Below are 15336 nucleotides of genomic sequence, written 5' to 3'. Positions count from 1 at the left end.
CCAGCTATATGATTACACGAGAACATGCTGTGTTTGTCTTCATACCTTATGACATGAAATCACACAACAAATATTCACTGTGTTCAGTTTTTCTGTTTCTACTGAGAAATGAGCATGAGCAGACTTTTTTACCTCAAATCTTACTGGTGAGCATTTATCATACCATTTAACAATATCATCATGCACTAACAAAGACATTCACTTTTTTTCAGCATTTCTCAAGCTCAGTCGCTGTCCACACTGCTGGAGAGTCTGCTGAAAAGCTAAGACATCTCCACAACCATGTGCAAAGAAGTGTTTGTGCTTTTGAAAAAAGCACTTCTGCTTTATGCCATCTATTTTAATTTCCTAGCTGCAGTGTAAGCCTGGCTGCGAGGACTCAGAACGTTTCCAGTCATGTAATGAGATGCTACTATGATGTCTCCTCCTTGTTCCCCCAGAACCCCACAGATTAAATTAACGAGAGAGGCTGCAGATGAGATCCAGCTACCTTTAGCCATCCAGGTTCCCACCTTCATGGAGAAGGCAGTCCCCTCTGAGAGGTCTACCTTGACTGGGAAGTTCTGCCCTTGGGACAACCTCTGCTCCTGACTACAGAGCCAGCCCAGACCACTAGCTTCAATAAAATACTCAAATTTTAGATAAGTGAGATGAGGTGCATCTCAATTTTAGACTGTCATCATAACCCGATAAAGAAATGGGAAAGATGTGAAGGGCAGCTCTACTGGCAACAAAATCTTGATCTACATACAGAGAGCTTGGTCCAAATCACAAATGGAATAAGCAGAGGTGTTTAGCAAAAAGGAGTAAAAGGATGAGTCTGTCTTTCAGAATAACATTGATACACCTCTGTAATTTCATTGGATGCCTCTATTAAGATAGTAATCTGTATTGTGTTTGTGGTAAGTACTCCTATTTATTCTTCACTAGTAATGCACAAGTGGCTAGAAATTATATGAGGAGAACTTCTGTTTAAAAGTTTTAGCTGATTTTAAGGAAACATTTTAGCAAAGTTGCAAAACATGCTTCTCAGTGATGCCCATCTTAAGAGCCTGCCTTTGCTGCTCAGCGCCTGCCAGGCTCAGCGGATCAGAGCACAGCCCAGGACTTCTTCGCAGGCACAGCTGATGTCATTTAGAGACTTGAGACCCAGATGCCTCTCTGTCCACAAAGGAAAATGTTCTTTTTAAAAATCTAATTTTCACAATATACAGACAGTTATTCCACCTCACTATCTTTCTCTCTTACTGTACACCACCCTATCTCTCTGTTTCCTACGATTATTTTTTGTATCTTGCCCTAACTATGTCCTTCTTTACTTCTTGGTCATGGCTGGTATGACTTTGAAGTTGGCCCTGTTTGAGCAGAAGGTGGGATGAGATGACCTCCATTGTTTCTTTCAAATAAAAATTATCCTATGATTGGAGACACTAATTGCTCTAGTCCCACAATAGTAATTGGTCATAGCCAATAGCCAGGTCTTCTAATGCACTATTTTGCTGAATGATAAAAGGCAGTGGGAAGGGGAAGGGATAAGATGAGGTACACTGTGTGAGTCAGGTTCCAGGAAAGGACACATTCAATCCAGCATATAGGGTCTGAACAAAGCAACTGGTGACCTGCAGTTTTTCAGATATTATATTTTTGCTTTATTTCTTCTTGACTTGTTACACAGGCAGTTAGCACACCTTTGTGATATGAAAGGAAAAGACAGTCCTCTACTGTGTGGAATGTGCTTGCTTCTCCCCAGATAATGCATAAGTAATCAGAAATTATAGGAAGAAAACTTTAGTTTTAAGGCTTTTTTTAATTTTTAGAAAACATTTTAAAAATAGTTCTCTCCCTCTTCAAATGCAGTATGGAACTATTTTGTAAAACAATGAAATGGGTATTTTTATTGTCAGTGTTACCGACAGCTGCTAGTTACTTCTGTCTTACTAACAAATGAAAAATGGTATAAAATACACTTGCAGGTTACAGTTGACACAGCTTTTCCCTTTACATCACATTATGGTCATACATACATTTTGTCATATTTGGTTCTCCTACAGAAAGATAAACCTGAATATCATGCCTAAAAAGTTAACCACGCATGAGTATGAAAAGAAAATCTGTGACTGTGCATTTTGAAAATGGTTAGTGTGGAAAGTATGGTCTGATTTTCATGCTCATCTTCTTCAGTGAATACCATGACCCTTTCCAGTTCATCCATACAACACCATCATCTGTACCATGTTTTGCCATATCCCAACTGTAGCTCCCTCCCCAGTAGTATCTGCCATTGGGGTTGGCTGCGTGGCAGCGATTGTACCACCATCCGCCACCATCTTCTTTGGAGCACTGCTTTTTTGGATCTGCAGTTAACCTGCAGCAGAAAAAGGAAGAGTTAACAATGACAGAAGAACCATAAATAGACAGTTCAACAGAGTGCATACCCCTGTCCCTCTACTGATATTTTCAAACCATAACAATTACTGAAAATTTTCTCTAAACTTTCTGTAAAAGACTGGCTCTCACAGGCACGTAAAATGCATAAATCTTGGAAACTGAAGTTGCCAAGGAAAACAAGTATAATCTTAGCTGCATTTCTTTTGGAATGCTATTTCAGACTAGCAGTTGATAACTACAATTACTGCCAGCTGATAAAGATAATTGCAATATCAATGCAATTTAAGGATATAAAACAATATTAATTGTATGCCTTTCCCAGTCCAAACAATTTCTTTATTAGTAAATACATAACTGAGAAGTATTAACATAAAAACACAGCATATATCTTAGAGATACAGTGCTAACTTATGTACTTTGCAACTGAGCTCCTGCCTTCTGAGTAGGCACAACTATCTTTTAAATAAGATATGTTATCCACCTGTTTCTTTAAGGCCCATTACTGTGTTACTGGAGTCAGGACCAATATTCCTTATAAGGTGTGACTATGGTCCTCAGCACTGCTAGCATCAGTCTCTGAGAATGAATATACCACACCCAGATTTGCCAATTTGTCTACAGTAACATGTTAATTCAGTGTGCTTGTTTCTAATCTAACACATAGTTTCACCTGGGAAAACTCTGCCCTTGGCTATGTCAATGGAACAGCATGAACATTTGGCTGGTAAATTGCAAGGAGAAAACGTATTTTAATATACCATAACATTCTGTGAAAACTAACAGCAAATTAGCAAAATAGTCTATATCTAGTTCTATTTTAAGCAGAGAGACATACGATTCAATAGTTAATTTTTTAAAATAGCTTATGAAAGTACATACCATCCATCATTGTCTCTGTCGTAAGTACTGAAGAACATGCCGTTGTGAATTGTCATTGTTCTGTTTTCTCCATGCAGCTGTGAAGCTCCTTCCATCAGAGCATTGCCTGCATTGCCTTTGTAGTTACTAACTGAAAGCTGATACTTGTTTCCTTCGTTCTGTACGGTGAAACCTTGGTAATGAGCTGAAACTTTATCACCGTTCCAGTCCTCCATTTCAATTAAAACTTCAGTGGGCCCTATTTTGGTAAATTGGCTGATTTTGTCATTTCCAAGCCAATATTCACCTGAAAACAACAGATGAGAGCTCTGAGAAATCAATTGCACACTGTACTTCAAGACAACTTTATGATTTGCCTGTAGGTCTGCTAAAGTGGATTAGTTAGTTTTAAAAAGTCAAAGAGCTTCAAGAAACATGAGAAAATAGTTTTAGTAACAGGAACTCTTCAGGTTTTCTGTTGACAAGTTTACCTGGTGTATCACAGTAGTTCTTCCCTCCACTCTTTGCAACATTTCCAAAACCCTTTTTATATGCATCCCATATTCTCCCGAAGTTAACGCTGCCATCTTGGCGGCTCTGAATCAAAGTCCAGCCTGCAAGAATAACAGTGTTTAAATTAAACTGCAATTAAGAAAGGAATATAGAATATTAAGATATAGCCCTTCTCCTGCCTGCATCTCTAGATGAGATTAGCATATGGCTTCCTTGCTTTATGAGTAAAGGTGGAAAAATCAGAACTTGAAGGAATGCCTCAGTCTGATAACTAGCACATAGTGGCAGGATAACAAATGAGCCAGCTCCTCCATGTCTGCCTAGACATTGTCCACCCTGTCATTATAAGATATATTTTTACCTACCAATCCCTTCCCAGTAATTTATTTCCAGTTTCCCTGAAGAAACAGCCTAATGTGCATCTGAAGATGACCAACAAGACTTTTTTGAACTAGTTAATTAGACTTCACTTTCAAGTAATTTAAAAAAATGACATAAAGGATAGTTACTAGTACAAGTGATTATTGTAGCATTCATATTAATTAACATTTAAACAACATAGTTATTTCACACCCACCTCCACCTTCTGTCTTCATGTCACAGTATACTCTATATGGTTTGATGAAAGGATCAGGCTGGATGAGGTACATTTCGGATGTCTCACCTCCCTTCCTGAAAATATCCTCACATTCTGCAATTATAAGCCAAAGTGTCTGTTACTGAAAGAGCTCTTAACTTCTTCTTCAACAGTATTCTTGTCCTTATTTGCTGATTGCATGTGAACAATTTTAAAGATATATCTAATTCTACTTTCATTTTGATTTTCATGATACATCACACGAAAGAATCATTGGAGAAAGAGGAATGTATTTGTATTGTTCTACTTTTCCAGAGAGTCATTTGTAAACGTTCAACCTAAGTGATTGAAGAGTGTATATTTTTCAATGACTTTTTGAATTAGACAAACTCATGAAATAAAAACCTATCAGGGCACAAACATAACTATAACAAATATATCACCTCCACCTTACAAAGTCCCCAAACCACAGATTTCTTAAAGCTGCTCCTGGCCACCGATGAAGACAGATTTGCGGTAAAAGGATACTTGGTCTGACCAATAGAGCCATCCACAACAGGCTTTTTCATGTCGGAACACTAGCCAGCTTTTCTGCTATCCCAACCGCTGTCACAGGCTTCAGACAAATGTTCATGCAAATCAAATGATGCATCTATTACCCGGTACAGTGATGTAAATGTGAGAAGAGAAAGATGTTTTTATAGGTGTATGAGGTACCTTTGCCTGAAACCACCGGGATATTACAGGAAACAACACAAGGGGAGCGGCAGTAGTCCACCTGGGTTGCAATGGCATTTTCCAGTTTTTGTATCTTTTTGTGTAAAGAATCCACAACTGCTCGAAGGACCCTGAGGCTTGATGGGATGTTATTGTCTAGATTATCCTTTATGTAATTATAGTGCATTTCCACTTCTGTATTGTACTCAGAAAGTAAACCGTCATTGTCTAGAAAAGCAAACAGATTTAAAAAACAGCTTAGTTTTCAACACGTTTTCCAGCTATGAAATAATGAAACACGATCTGCAAGCACAACTTCAAAAGTCGCTTCTTTCTTTAGCAGGGAAGAAGGACATGCATGTCTTTTCCTTACTTTACTTGTTTCCACAACATGCAAAGGCTATGCAAAGATTCTTGGAAAAGGGATGTACATGTATTGCTAATGTCTTTGTGGGCTATTAGATTTATCAGTATTGCTATGTTCTGCCAAAGAAGTATACTTAAGCTGCTTTCTAGAGAGCCATGGTGGCGAGCCAGGAGCTGGACATAAAGGAACTGGATGGACATGAGAGAACAGGTACGAGAAAAGGGGGCCGCTTACGTCTACGGGCCTCATACTACTCTTACCTCGGTGTAAGATGCATTTCTTTTCCTCTCTCAGAGTATTTTTTAGGATCTATGATGATATAGTTATGGAACCCTAGTTTGCTAGATAGTTGCTCTACTGCATCTTTAACTTTTTTAAGAAGTCCCTTTAACAAATAATGGTAGCAATGTCCCTATAACTGTAAAGATTGTAATGTTTACGTTAGTGACTCATAAGAATAGCATACCTTTTCTTTGTTTTTGTCTCTTTGCCAATTTATCATCTAGAATATTCACATATTCATAGAAAGTTGTAGAGCTGTCGGACAATTTGTTCACTTTGTCTTTTAGATCATGAACAACTGATTTCACAGTTTTTTCCTGTTTTACCAGTGTAGTTTGCAATTCACATCCAGTTGGACACAGCACTCCCTTAAAAAAAAAAAAAAGGGAGGGGGCTATGGATAAAAGCCAAGATAAAAAGAGAAGCTTCTCATCCCATCGATGAGGGGCTATACCTTTGAAAACACAGAATAGTTAGTAATGGGAGGTCACATATTTAATCACCTAGATAAGAATTCAAGATTTTCAACTTCAAGGAAGAAGCTGCAATCAGAAGTGGAAGAAGGAGCCCTGAGTTCCCCAGGAGGATTCTTTTGTTGAAATTCTTTGGAAAAGGCCTCTCTACACTTTGGTCCAGCAGTCGTTTTTCACTTTTTCTGCACTATTAAATGTTCACAATAAAGCCACCTGAACTATGACCAAAGCCTGCCAGCGATTACCTGGTGCCTGCGTATATACGTATCTACCCCCTTCCTCTTTCAGTAACCTCAGAGATAAGAGTCAACCATATTCTGTACACCTTGGTTATATATGTCTTTCATACAAAACAGACAAGTACACTTCATTAAAAAATGATCAAAGCTGAGCACTGTTTCTTCAGTATTAAGTGCTGCTTCATCAAGGGTGTGTCTCAAAAAAGGGACACTTTCTGGCAGAGAGAAGAGCTGAGATAGTCTGGTAGACTACTGTACTGCGAGGCAGCAAGGAGTCTGCTAGCTCAGCATATTTGCACGCTTTTCCATAACAGCTAAGGCAGTGCCTGAGGATAGACTATAATTCTGGTTTGAAACAAACTTTAAGATATGAGAGGGTTTTTTTCAGTCCCTATGGTGCCTTGAGATTATCTGAAATTCAAGCCAGCCTTTCTGCAGAACTTTTTCCTGTCCTTCTTAATAGTTACTTATGCAAGGCACCTGGAAAAGTGCAGGCTTACCCATAGATACTTTCTTTCACCACGTAAGGCTCAAACCTCATCGTCCCTTATTCCTTGTAGGTTGCCTCTGACCCTGTGACTAATCCCATGGACTCTATGGCATTACTCTTCTGAATCAAGTCCTACCAAACTCGAGCAAAAAGAAGTAAAGTCAGGCTGCTTCAAATGAATGACAATCTCTCCTTTATCTGACTAAGAAAACTCTCTGTTCAGTACACCAGAAGAAAAGGATAGACTATTACTAGCTGTATCTGTTTACATTTCCAGTATAAGAGCGAGACACCTACCAGCTCATCTAAAGGATGCTTGCAGCCACCAGCATCAGGATAAATGACTGGACCTTTCTTCTCACCCGGCTTCGCCCGCTTTGGTGGCCGGGGCTGATAGCCACCTCCACTGATGGGTGGCGCCACGGGTCTCAGTGTTGGGGCTGCTTCCCGCCTCTTGTCCAGGGGTCTGTGGCCTCGAGCCCCAGGCTGAGGGGACTCCCTGCCATGAAGGGCCTCATCCTACAAAAGCCACAAAGAAAGAAAAATCTCTGAATTTAGGATCATTATTATTAAATGCCATGCACTGGATGAAGGTATCCTTTCAGCATCCTTTAACGTTTTAAACAGCAAAAAAACCCAAAGCAAAGGGTATTTAACTGATTTAAAAAGCAATATGGAAATACCATGCTGATATTATGTAAAAATAATTGTTATGCCTTCTTCTCCAACTCACATCCTCTCCGACTAGATCCAGCCAAACTAAAAAGCCTCCAAAGCCAAAACAACGCAATATTTCAATTGTTCATTTTGACCAAAGATTAATGTGTATGTAGTTCATAGCCACTACGTACCATGAAACTTGAAGCAGTAGGATTAAAAAAAATTAGACATTCATGGGTCTAAGAAGAACATTCACCATGATATTATTAGTGCCCCCCTTTTTCATTGGACTGCCATAAAATTTTCAAGGACTCAGAAAATCAGGCCACAGTCAAATTCATCTTCAGGTTTCAGGCTGTAAGCCAGCTATTACCTGCCAGAATTAATGAAATTATTCAGTAACATCCCTCAGATTGGGTTTCTTGAGCTTTCTCTGACGCATGTATTCCCCAGCACTGTTAGAAACAGGAACTATAGCAGCTCCCAGTGTCCCATACTGTAGGACGCATTTTAAGAGCAATATGGATTTATAAATTAAGCTTCCTAAAGTGAATTCTACTCCTGTGCATTTTCAGCTCTATTGATAAATAGAAGCACTACCTTAACAATTTTATTTATTTGAAAAACTTTCATCTTAAAACTCAATTTGAAAGTCTGATAGGCTGAGCAAGGAAAACTGGCCTTGCCCCTAAGCGTTTATTTGAACTAAATCATTTGAATTAATATTTGTTTGCACAACTGGATCAAAGTCTTCTGCTCCCTCCAATCGCACTGAGACTTAGCTACAAATAGCAACCACTTGTAAGGATCCAGGGTCAGAGTCTTAAAATAATTCCAAAAGTAGGCAGCATACACATCATAAAACTATTGAAAATGATTCAGTATAGTAGTCTTATCAGTAACGAATGCATGCACACAAACCCTTATGTTGTATAACAGAAAAGAATCTTATTTTTGATCATCCTGGCCTATTCCACTTTTGTGGAGATTTTCAAAATATAAAAAACCCCTGAGATTCCAAATCAAACTTCCCGTTAAAATATTTTACTTTTAAAAAACCAAATACAGGTTAAATTGTTATTTTAGATCCTCACTGCTTGTCCTTTTGTTTAATAATTGTTATCTCCTCATTTCAAATGTAAAGTTATATGATCTGGTAGTAAATTCTCTTGCGATGCCTACCGAATCCAGAGAAAAATGTTTGCTGTCTTTGAGACAGGACACCATTAATTACACGTTTCTACTCTCTTGCCCCTGACAAATTCATTTTCTGTAACACTAAATGTCAACATTGCTAAACAAATATCCTTAAATTCATTTAACTAAATTACTAATCTTACCAACTTACAGTCTTCATTCCCCTGCAGAGGAAGAAAGGAAATAGGAAGAAAATAGATCTAAAACCAGAAAAGAACTGTTTGCAGTTATATATACATGAAAAAAGTAATACAAAGGTTATTTCTTTGAGCACGAGTGGTGCAAGAACATGCACTACATTGTTTTTTCCCGCAGTTTCTAACTTACTTAACTCACAGACGCTGAGAAAGTCATGCATGCAGTTAAATAAAATTAATCATTTTTACTCTTATTATTATTAATTACTATCAGTATTACAACCTCGTCATCATATTCAGTGAAACCCTGGGATTTAACGGTAGAAACACAGAGCAGGAACAGCAGGAGCAGCTTCATGATGCCGACGTGCTTGAGCAGCTCAGTGAACTTCTCCCACCACCGGCTCTGACAGTGAGAGATCCTCTGTGTTTGTATATATACAAGCCTAAATTCCCAGCTTGGTAATGATAGGACCAACCCTCTGGAGAAGTCACTGTCTTTCTGTTAATATTTAACCTTTCTGTTCACTATGTGCCTGAATACATTCGCTATTGAGCAATACTTCTGGTCAAGTCTTATCTACATATCCCAGAGGCTCTTGCTGTTGGCATCAAATAAATATTTAGACCCTTAAAAGAACCTCCTGTTCAGATTACACAAGGTTACTACCTTCTCAAAAATCACAAGTCTTTTAAAACAGATGAAAAGGCGAACATCCAAAGAAAAGAATGTCAAATGTCACAGTTTGTGACATCTCTTTTCCTATTTTCTTTCTACTGAAAATTTGAGTGTCTCAGAATATGACATTAAATATGAAAAAATTCATTTGGTACAAAATGTTAAATTCTTCTAAATAGTTCTGATGGTACCCGGCTAGATATGCAAGCCTTGGGGTCTTTTTAAGTCCTGCAAATATGAATAAATTGATTTTCCTCATGAGGAAGCTTTAGCAGCTCAGTGAATATCCTGAAAAATTAATTATATAAGATTCCTGTTTTATTCTTACCTTCATTGCTTACGAGTATACTGGTGAGCCATGCAACTTGCAGCAAGAGTGACAGGAATAGTACATTTCAAACCACTACTACAAAGCAAGTTACACACTTCTATGAAATTTCACACTGCATTACAGTTGTCTAAATAATGAAAAAGGAACTGTACCATATATCAAACAAATCCAGCCTAAATTAACTACCAAAACTGAGCTTTGAATATTCCTGACGAGCTGCTGACAAACTACAGATCAGAATTAATTTACAATTTCTGGAATTGTGAAACTTCATACAATTAGTTTAATTTTAAAATTTGAATAATAAAGTAGACCTGCTCAGACAATTGACAAAGAGAAAAGAGACTATGTTCACTACATTAATAATTTTGTGTCAAACAATTGTTTAGCTCTAATTAAAAATCAGATTAATAAGTACAAAAACAAGATTAATAAGTACAAAACAACACTTTAATTACTTTAGCAATTCATTGTAAATGAATTAAAATAACTACATTTTACATACTGGTTTGCTGCTTTCCTTTTTTAGTACAAATAGTATTTCTATAATAATCATTACTTAAATATGTTTAATGATCCTTTAAAAGAATGTGGTGTGAAGTTATTTGTAACCATAGCAACGTAAAGAAATATTCTTTCTGATGCTTTTTAAGCTCTCATTTAGCATGGTTTTATCACTTCATTCTCTGCATAGCCTGTGATTTTTTCATACATTAAAAATGATCGTATTATACTGAATTAAATACAAGGTACTGAATTAGTGCACTTTTCTGAAGTCATTCATATTAATGTCTAAAGAGAAGTAAATTATGGGCTGAGGTTCTGTTTCAAAGACCAAGTCAACGGGGCGGGAGATTTTGTGATAAACAGAGATAAGAACAGTTGAAATTGCTTGTTTTAGGCCTTTTTCCTGTATTCGTGCTTTTGTCAGAATTCTTGTAAACTATGGAGATTCCTGAAATATGAAAACTGCTTAACCTGACTGGTTTAATTATTAAACAGCTTTGACCAAAATCAGCCATGGCTCAAGAAGCTCTTAGTCCACTGAATTTGACCCCTTCCACCAGAACACCCCTAACATTTTGAAGAAGATAAACTTCCCTCTACAGTGGCTAAAGAAATCTGCCTACGGCCAAAACTGACATCTTTACCATTTTATTTCCACTGTAAAGACGCTAGCCAAGATATCGCATGCCCCCGATTAGCACTGATTCTGGGCATCTCACAACCTTAAATGTAATCCCCTCCTCCCCCGTACCTCTGAGGGAAATCCAGTCACCCTTATTTTATGTATTGGGAACGGACATAACGATGCTAAATTGCTGGCCTAGAGTTTACAGGTAGCTTGTGGTAAGCAGAGAATTAAAACCAGGTCTTGCTAGTCCTGAGCTAGAACTTTACCGTTAAATCATCCTGCCTTAGTACATGTAAATCTTAATTAAATATTTGTCTTAAACATTTCTGAAACCACTGCCATATTCTACAGTAAGTGGTTCTTACAGTGTCCTTCTTCAAGCATGAACCATTCTTGGGTCCAGCATGAAAACATGGGGAGATGGCTGTGCAGACCGCACCCCGGGCTAAATTATGGGGGTTGGCGTGGGAGCCAGAGCGCACTGCCGAGTCCCAGCATGGGAAACCCCTGGGTTATATGTGGCTTCAGTGCATTTCCCCTTGGAAATTCAGTCTTTGACCTTCCCAAGTCCAGCGCTTATCATTGACTTCCCCAAGAGAGTTGGTTGGTTGTGTTTCCCTGGGGATTTACCAGGAAGCACAATAAATTAACACATTTATATCATGTAAAGGCTAGTTCATGGTTTTGTGTCAAATGATACCACAGAATGGGGATTATGCTACAGTTCATCTAGTAAACTGAAGCCTTGTCTACACTGTAAAGGTTTTGCTTGGAGAGTTTTATCAGCAAAGCTGTACCTGCATGGAGACACAGCTCACACTGGCAAAAAAGAACACCAAATGCTTTCACCAAAACAGTCTAAATCTGGAACCACAAAGACAGAAAGGTATGTTGGTAAATATATGTATTTATATCTACATAACAATTTTGGCAGCAGAATTTGATCAACGTTAGTATGGTGGTAATAATGTGATTTTTCTCTCATTCACATAAGAAACATCCAAGGATGCTGTTTCTTTCATCCTTGTAACCACTACAGTTATGTCAATGATTTCTAAGAAGTAAATGAAGCCTTATAAAGAACTTTGAAAATTTGGCTTAAGTTTCTTCTAGAAATGATACCAAGGAGGCCTTCTCTTCAAAGCAGGAAACCTATGCTGTTTTCCTTCTGTTTTCCTTTCTACACATTACCGTCCTACTCATACGACTAATGGGAAACTGCTCCTGGACTTACGTAGCAATGATATCACTACAAACCTGCTATTAGGAATTGCAGTAATAAAACAACGACCCTATGGTGTTCCGTGACCTCTTTTTGTACAGTACAGTACTACCTACCATGCAGAAAAGACACCTGTTGGCAGAGGTGCAAGCATGTGTTTTTAAGAATGAATATTTGTGCACTGTCGCTCGTGTTTGTTTTATTGGTTTGTCTGTCGATAATGCAATGCTCTTTACACAAAACCTCAGTCAGACAAGTCAAGGTCACTGAATGATGGAGCTTCAAAGCTGAATGTGCTCTCTGAAGCAGTCTTGATGTGGGAGGAACAGAACTTTCTTATGCCACAGATAAGCTATAATGCTTACTGAATTAAATTTAAAAATACATCCAGTTGTTAGCAGTTGATTTAGAATGTCCTTTTAAACAAGCAGTGTTGCAATAAGTTCATACTACGAAAAGAATAATGAAAAGTTATATGTTAATCTCTAGTGTCCTTATTTCTGCCTTTTACTGGTAACAAATACTACTGCAAAGGTTTATCGTAAATGAGAATTATGTTATCTTCATGCCCCGGGAGCAAGCAGGTTCTTAAAACCTTAATGAGAGAAACTATTCACCTTGGTCTTAAAAATAGCACTAAAAGCACATCCAACCTACTAGTAACCTTTTCTAAATGGTGATTTGCAAAAAATCCCACAGTTTGTTATTACAGCTGTAGCTGATATGCAAAAATACATCAACTACAGCATATAATAAAAAAATTGAATAAAATTAATATTCTAATTAATATTGCTGACATGATTTAATGAAGTTCTGGGACTAAATTTCACCTTGGACTAAATCTATTGGAAAAGATTTAATTATTACAGAGATTAATTTGATCTCTGATTTTCTAAAGCATTGCAAGATTAAAAAATTCTGCAGGGAATGTTTACTTGTAAAAAGTAGAGAATAACAACAGGGTTATGTGAACACTAATAATAACATCAAGAAACAGCATATATGAATGAAATTTTTTTGCAAAATCTAAATAGAGGATTTTTTTTTTCAAGGACTGATAGAAAAGTCTGCATCTCAAGTAAGCTTTTCTTAAAAAATGCAATAAAAAGTAAGCCTGATTTCTTTTAACAGACAATAGAAAGGAAACAAGCATATCACAGTACTTTATATATTGGCAGAGACTAACCATCTACACACATTAAATCCATTGGTCAGCCAACCAACCAAAGACATGCACTTCTCTCCGTGTTAAAAAAAAGATGTTTAAAAAATTGTTTGAAATCTCTGGTCCTAAATCTCCTTTTAAAACCTGCGTGTCTTCAATTGATGGAATTCTGAAAACAGACAGCTGAGAAAGCTCTGGAGCCCACACTTATCTTGAAAATCCCTGCTGGCAGCCTTTTTCGTACAAAAACCAAGAGGCTGGAAGAAGTTCTAGCATGGTTTTCAGGGATGTGAGAGAAATAAAAGAAACTATATTTGCAAAGCCCATAAGCCAGGTAAATACTTCATGGTCACTTGAATCCCAGGTAGATGCCTCGGGAAACGTTCACCCACCCTTTGCTGCTATCAACTGGCACAAACGCATTCTGCCCAGACTAGGCTCCATCTGCAACAAACGGAGATTTAACAGGGGCGTGGGTTAGCCAGCTGTCCTTTGGGGGCCTCCTTCTCTTTAGGGAAGAGAGGCTAAATGCTAGGCAATAAACGGAATTTACACTAGAACCAAGAAAGCACGCTTAGGCAAGCTGGAGACCCCTTGCCCTCTGGCAGAGGTAGAATGATCCCCTCCAGCAGCGAGCTCTGCAATTCACCTCTGATCTCACCAGCCCAGCAGGACACAACCAGCTTGCACCATAGTGACCTCCTGCCCTATGGAGTTTGCGCTCCAGTTTGCAACCTAAACAAGGGTGGACGGGGCTTCCCCTCCTTGAGGCACAGCTCTGCTGCTGTGGTCTACCGCACTCATCCCCGTCGAAGCCTCAGGAACCCGCCGGCGTTTCCCAGCCTCTCAGGATGGACTGTCGAAATAGGTCCTCGGGTTAAACATGAAACCTGGCTCCCAGGCTCAAAATAGAGATGGCAATGGCCCTCCACTGCTAGGGGCATAATGTAGCAGACATCTGCTACCCATCTCCTATCTTAGCCCCAGAATAGGCATGAAGCATGCTGGGGTTAGAAGCTACGTAGGGTGCATTTATGGCTATTACTGCATCTCAATTATCAACTATAAAAGAGCAGTCTGGCCACCAGGAATGATCTAGCAATTTTGGAAAGAGAGGATGGTCATTATGCAAAACAGAAGGGCAATTTTTATGCCAGAAATAATCCCATGGTTGTGCCACCCTATGACTAATAAAGATGAGAAGTTTGAATGAACCATGGGTATTTCAGTAGATTATTTTTTAGCCTAAATCAGTTCTCAGTCTGCTCACAACTCAAGCCACACAGACAGCTGCATTAAGTGACGGGTACAGTGGTAAAAAAGAGCAACGTAATGGAGGGGCAAGGGCTACTAAAGCTGGCCCCACTGACAAAAGATGTGCTTGCCAAATCACAGCTTTAGCTTGGTGGGAAAAGACTTCCTGAATTTAAGAGTAGATGGGTATATGTGAAGAAGATAGGTGCATCTTTGCAGTTGGTACATGTGCATTTGGTTATTTTACTTACGAAGGCAAGTGAACAATGTGCTGGATGATACATTTTTAGAATGTGCTGCAGGATACGCTTTGAAAAAAATATGGACTTCAGTCCTTTAGCAATTCACACCTTGTCATGAGATGTAGGGATCACCAACTCATATACAACTTTAGTTCCCATTTTAAAGTAGCATTCCCATGGACATAAGTTAAAGAAATCTTTCCAGAAGAGTTATCAAGTATAACTGTTAGAATATTACATAACACTAATATTTTTCTTTAGAGGTTGCATTTTACTCCTGGGTTTAAAAAATTGTCCATGTCCAACTCATTGTGTACGGTTTCATGAACCGGCTTTATCTTGGAGAACTCATGAAGGAAATGACCATTAAGATATGTAACCGCACCACACAAAACAATTAAAAACGCCAT

At 38.3% G+C, this 15336-nt stretch overlaps 1 protein-coding gene across 1 annotated transcript; it reads right to left on the bottom strand.

Annotated features, from left to right (window-relative positions):
• Positions 1-1620: 1620 nt before the first annotated feature.
• Positions 1621-9412, bottom strand: FGB (fibrinogen beta chain). The gene is made up of 8 exons (XM_009677120.2): positions 9182-9412; positions 7202-7423; positions 5887-6070; positions 5054-5281; positions 4337-4450; positions 3738-3860; positions 3268-3553; positions 1621-2365 (listed from the first exon to the last, which is right to left on the bottom strand). Exons 1-8 carry the CDS (start codon positions 9254-9256, stop codon positions 2137-2139), a joined length of 1461 nt encoding a protein of 486 aa, XP_009675415.2. The 5' UTR covers positions 9257-9412; the 3' UTR covers positions 1621-2136.
• Positions 9413-15336: the final 5924 nt, after the last annotated feature.

The sequence above is a fragment of the Struthio camelus genome, chromosome 4, assembly GCF_040807025.1.
Source record: "Struthio camelus isolate bStrCam1 chromosome 4, bStrCam1.hap1, whole genome shotgun sequence".
Lineage (NCBI taxonomy): Eukaryota > Metazoa > Chordata > Aves > Struthioniformes > Struthionidae > Struthio > Struthio camelus.
This window is presented reverse-complemented; position numbering and strand designations above follow the sequence as displayed.

Coding starts and splice junctions, on each gene's coding strand:
- FGB (XM_009677120.2), bottom strand. CDS start 9,256: ATGAAGCTGCTCCTGCTGTTCCTGCTCTGTGTTTCTACCGTTAAATCC. Junction 7,424..9,181: donor TCACTGAATATGATGACGAG/GTTGTAATACTG, acceptor TGGCTTTTGTAG/GATGAGGCCCTTCATGGCAG. Junction 6,071..7,201: donor AGCATCCTTTAGATGAGCTG/GTAGGTGTCTCG, acceptor TTTTTTTTTAAG/GGAGTGCTGTGTCCAACTGG.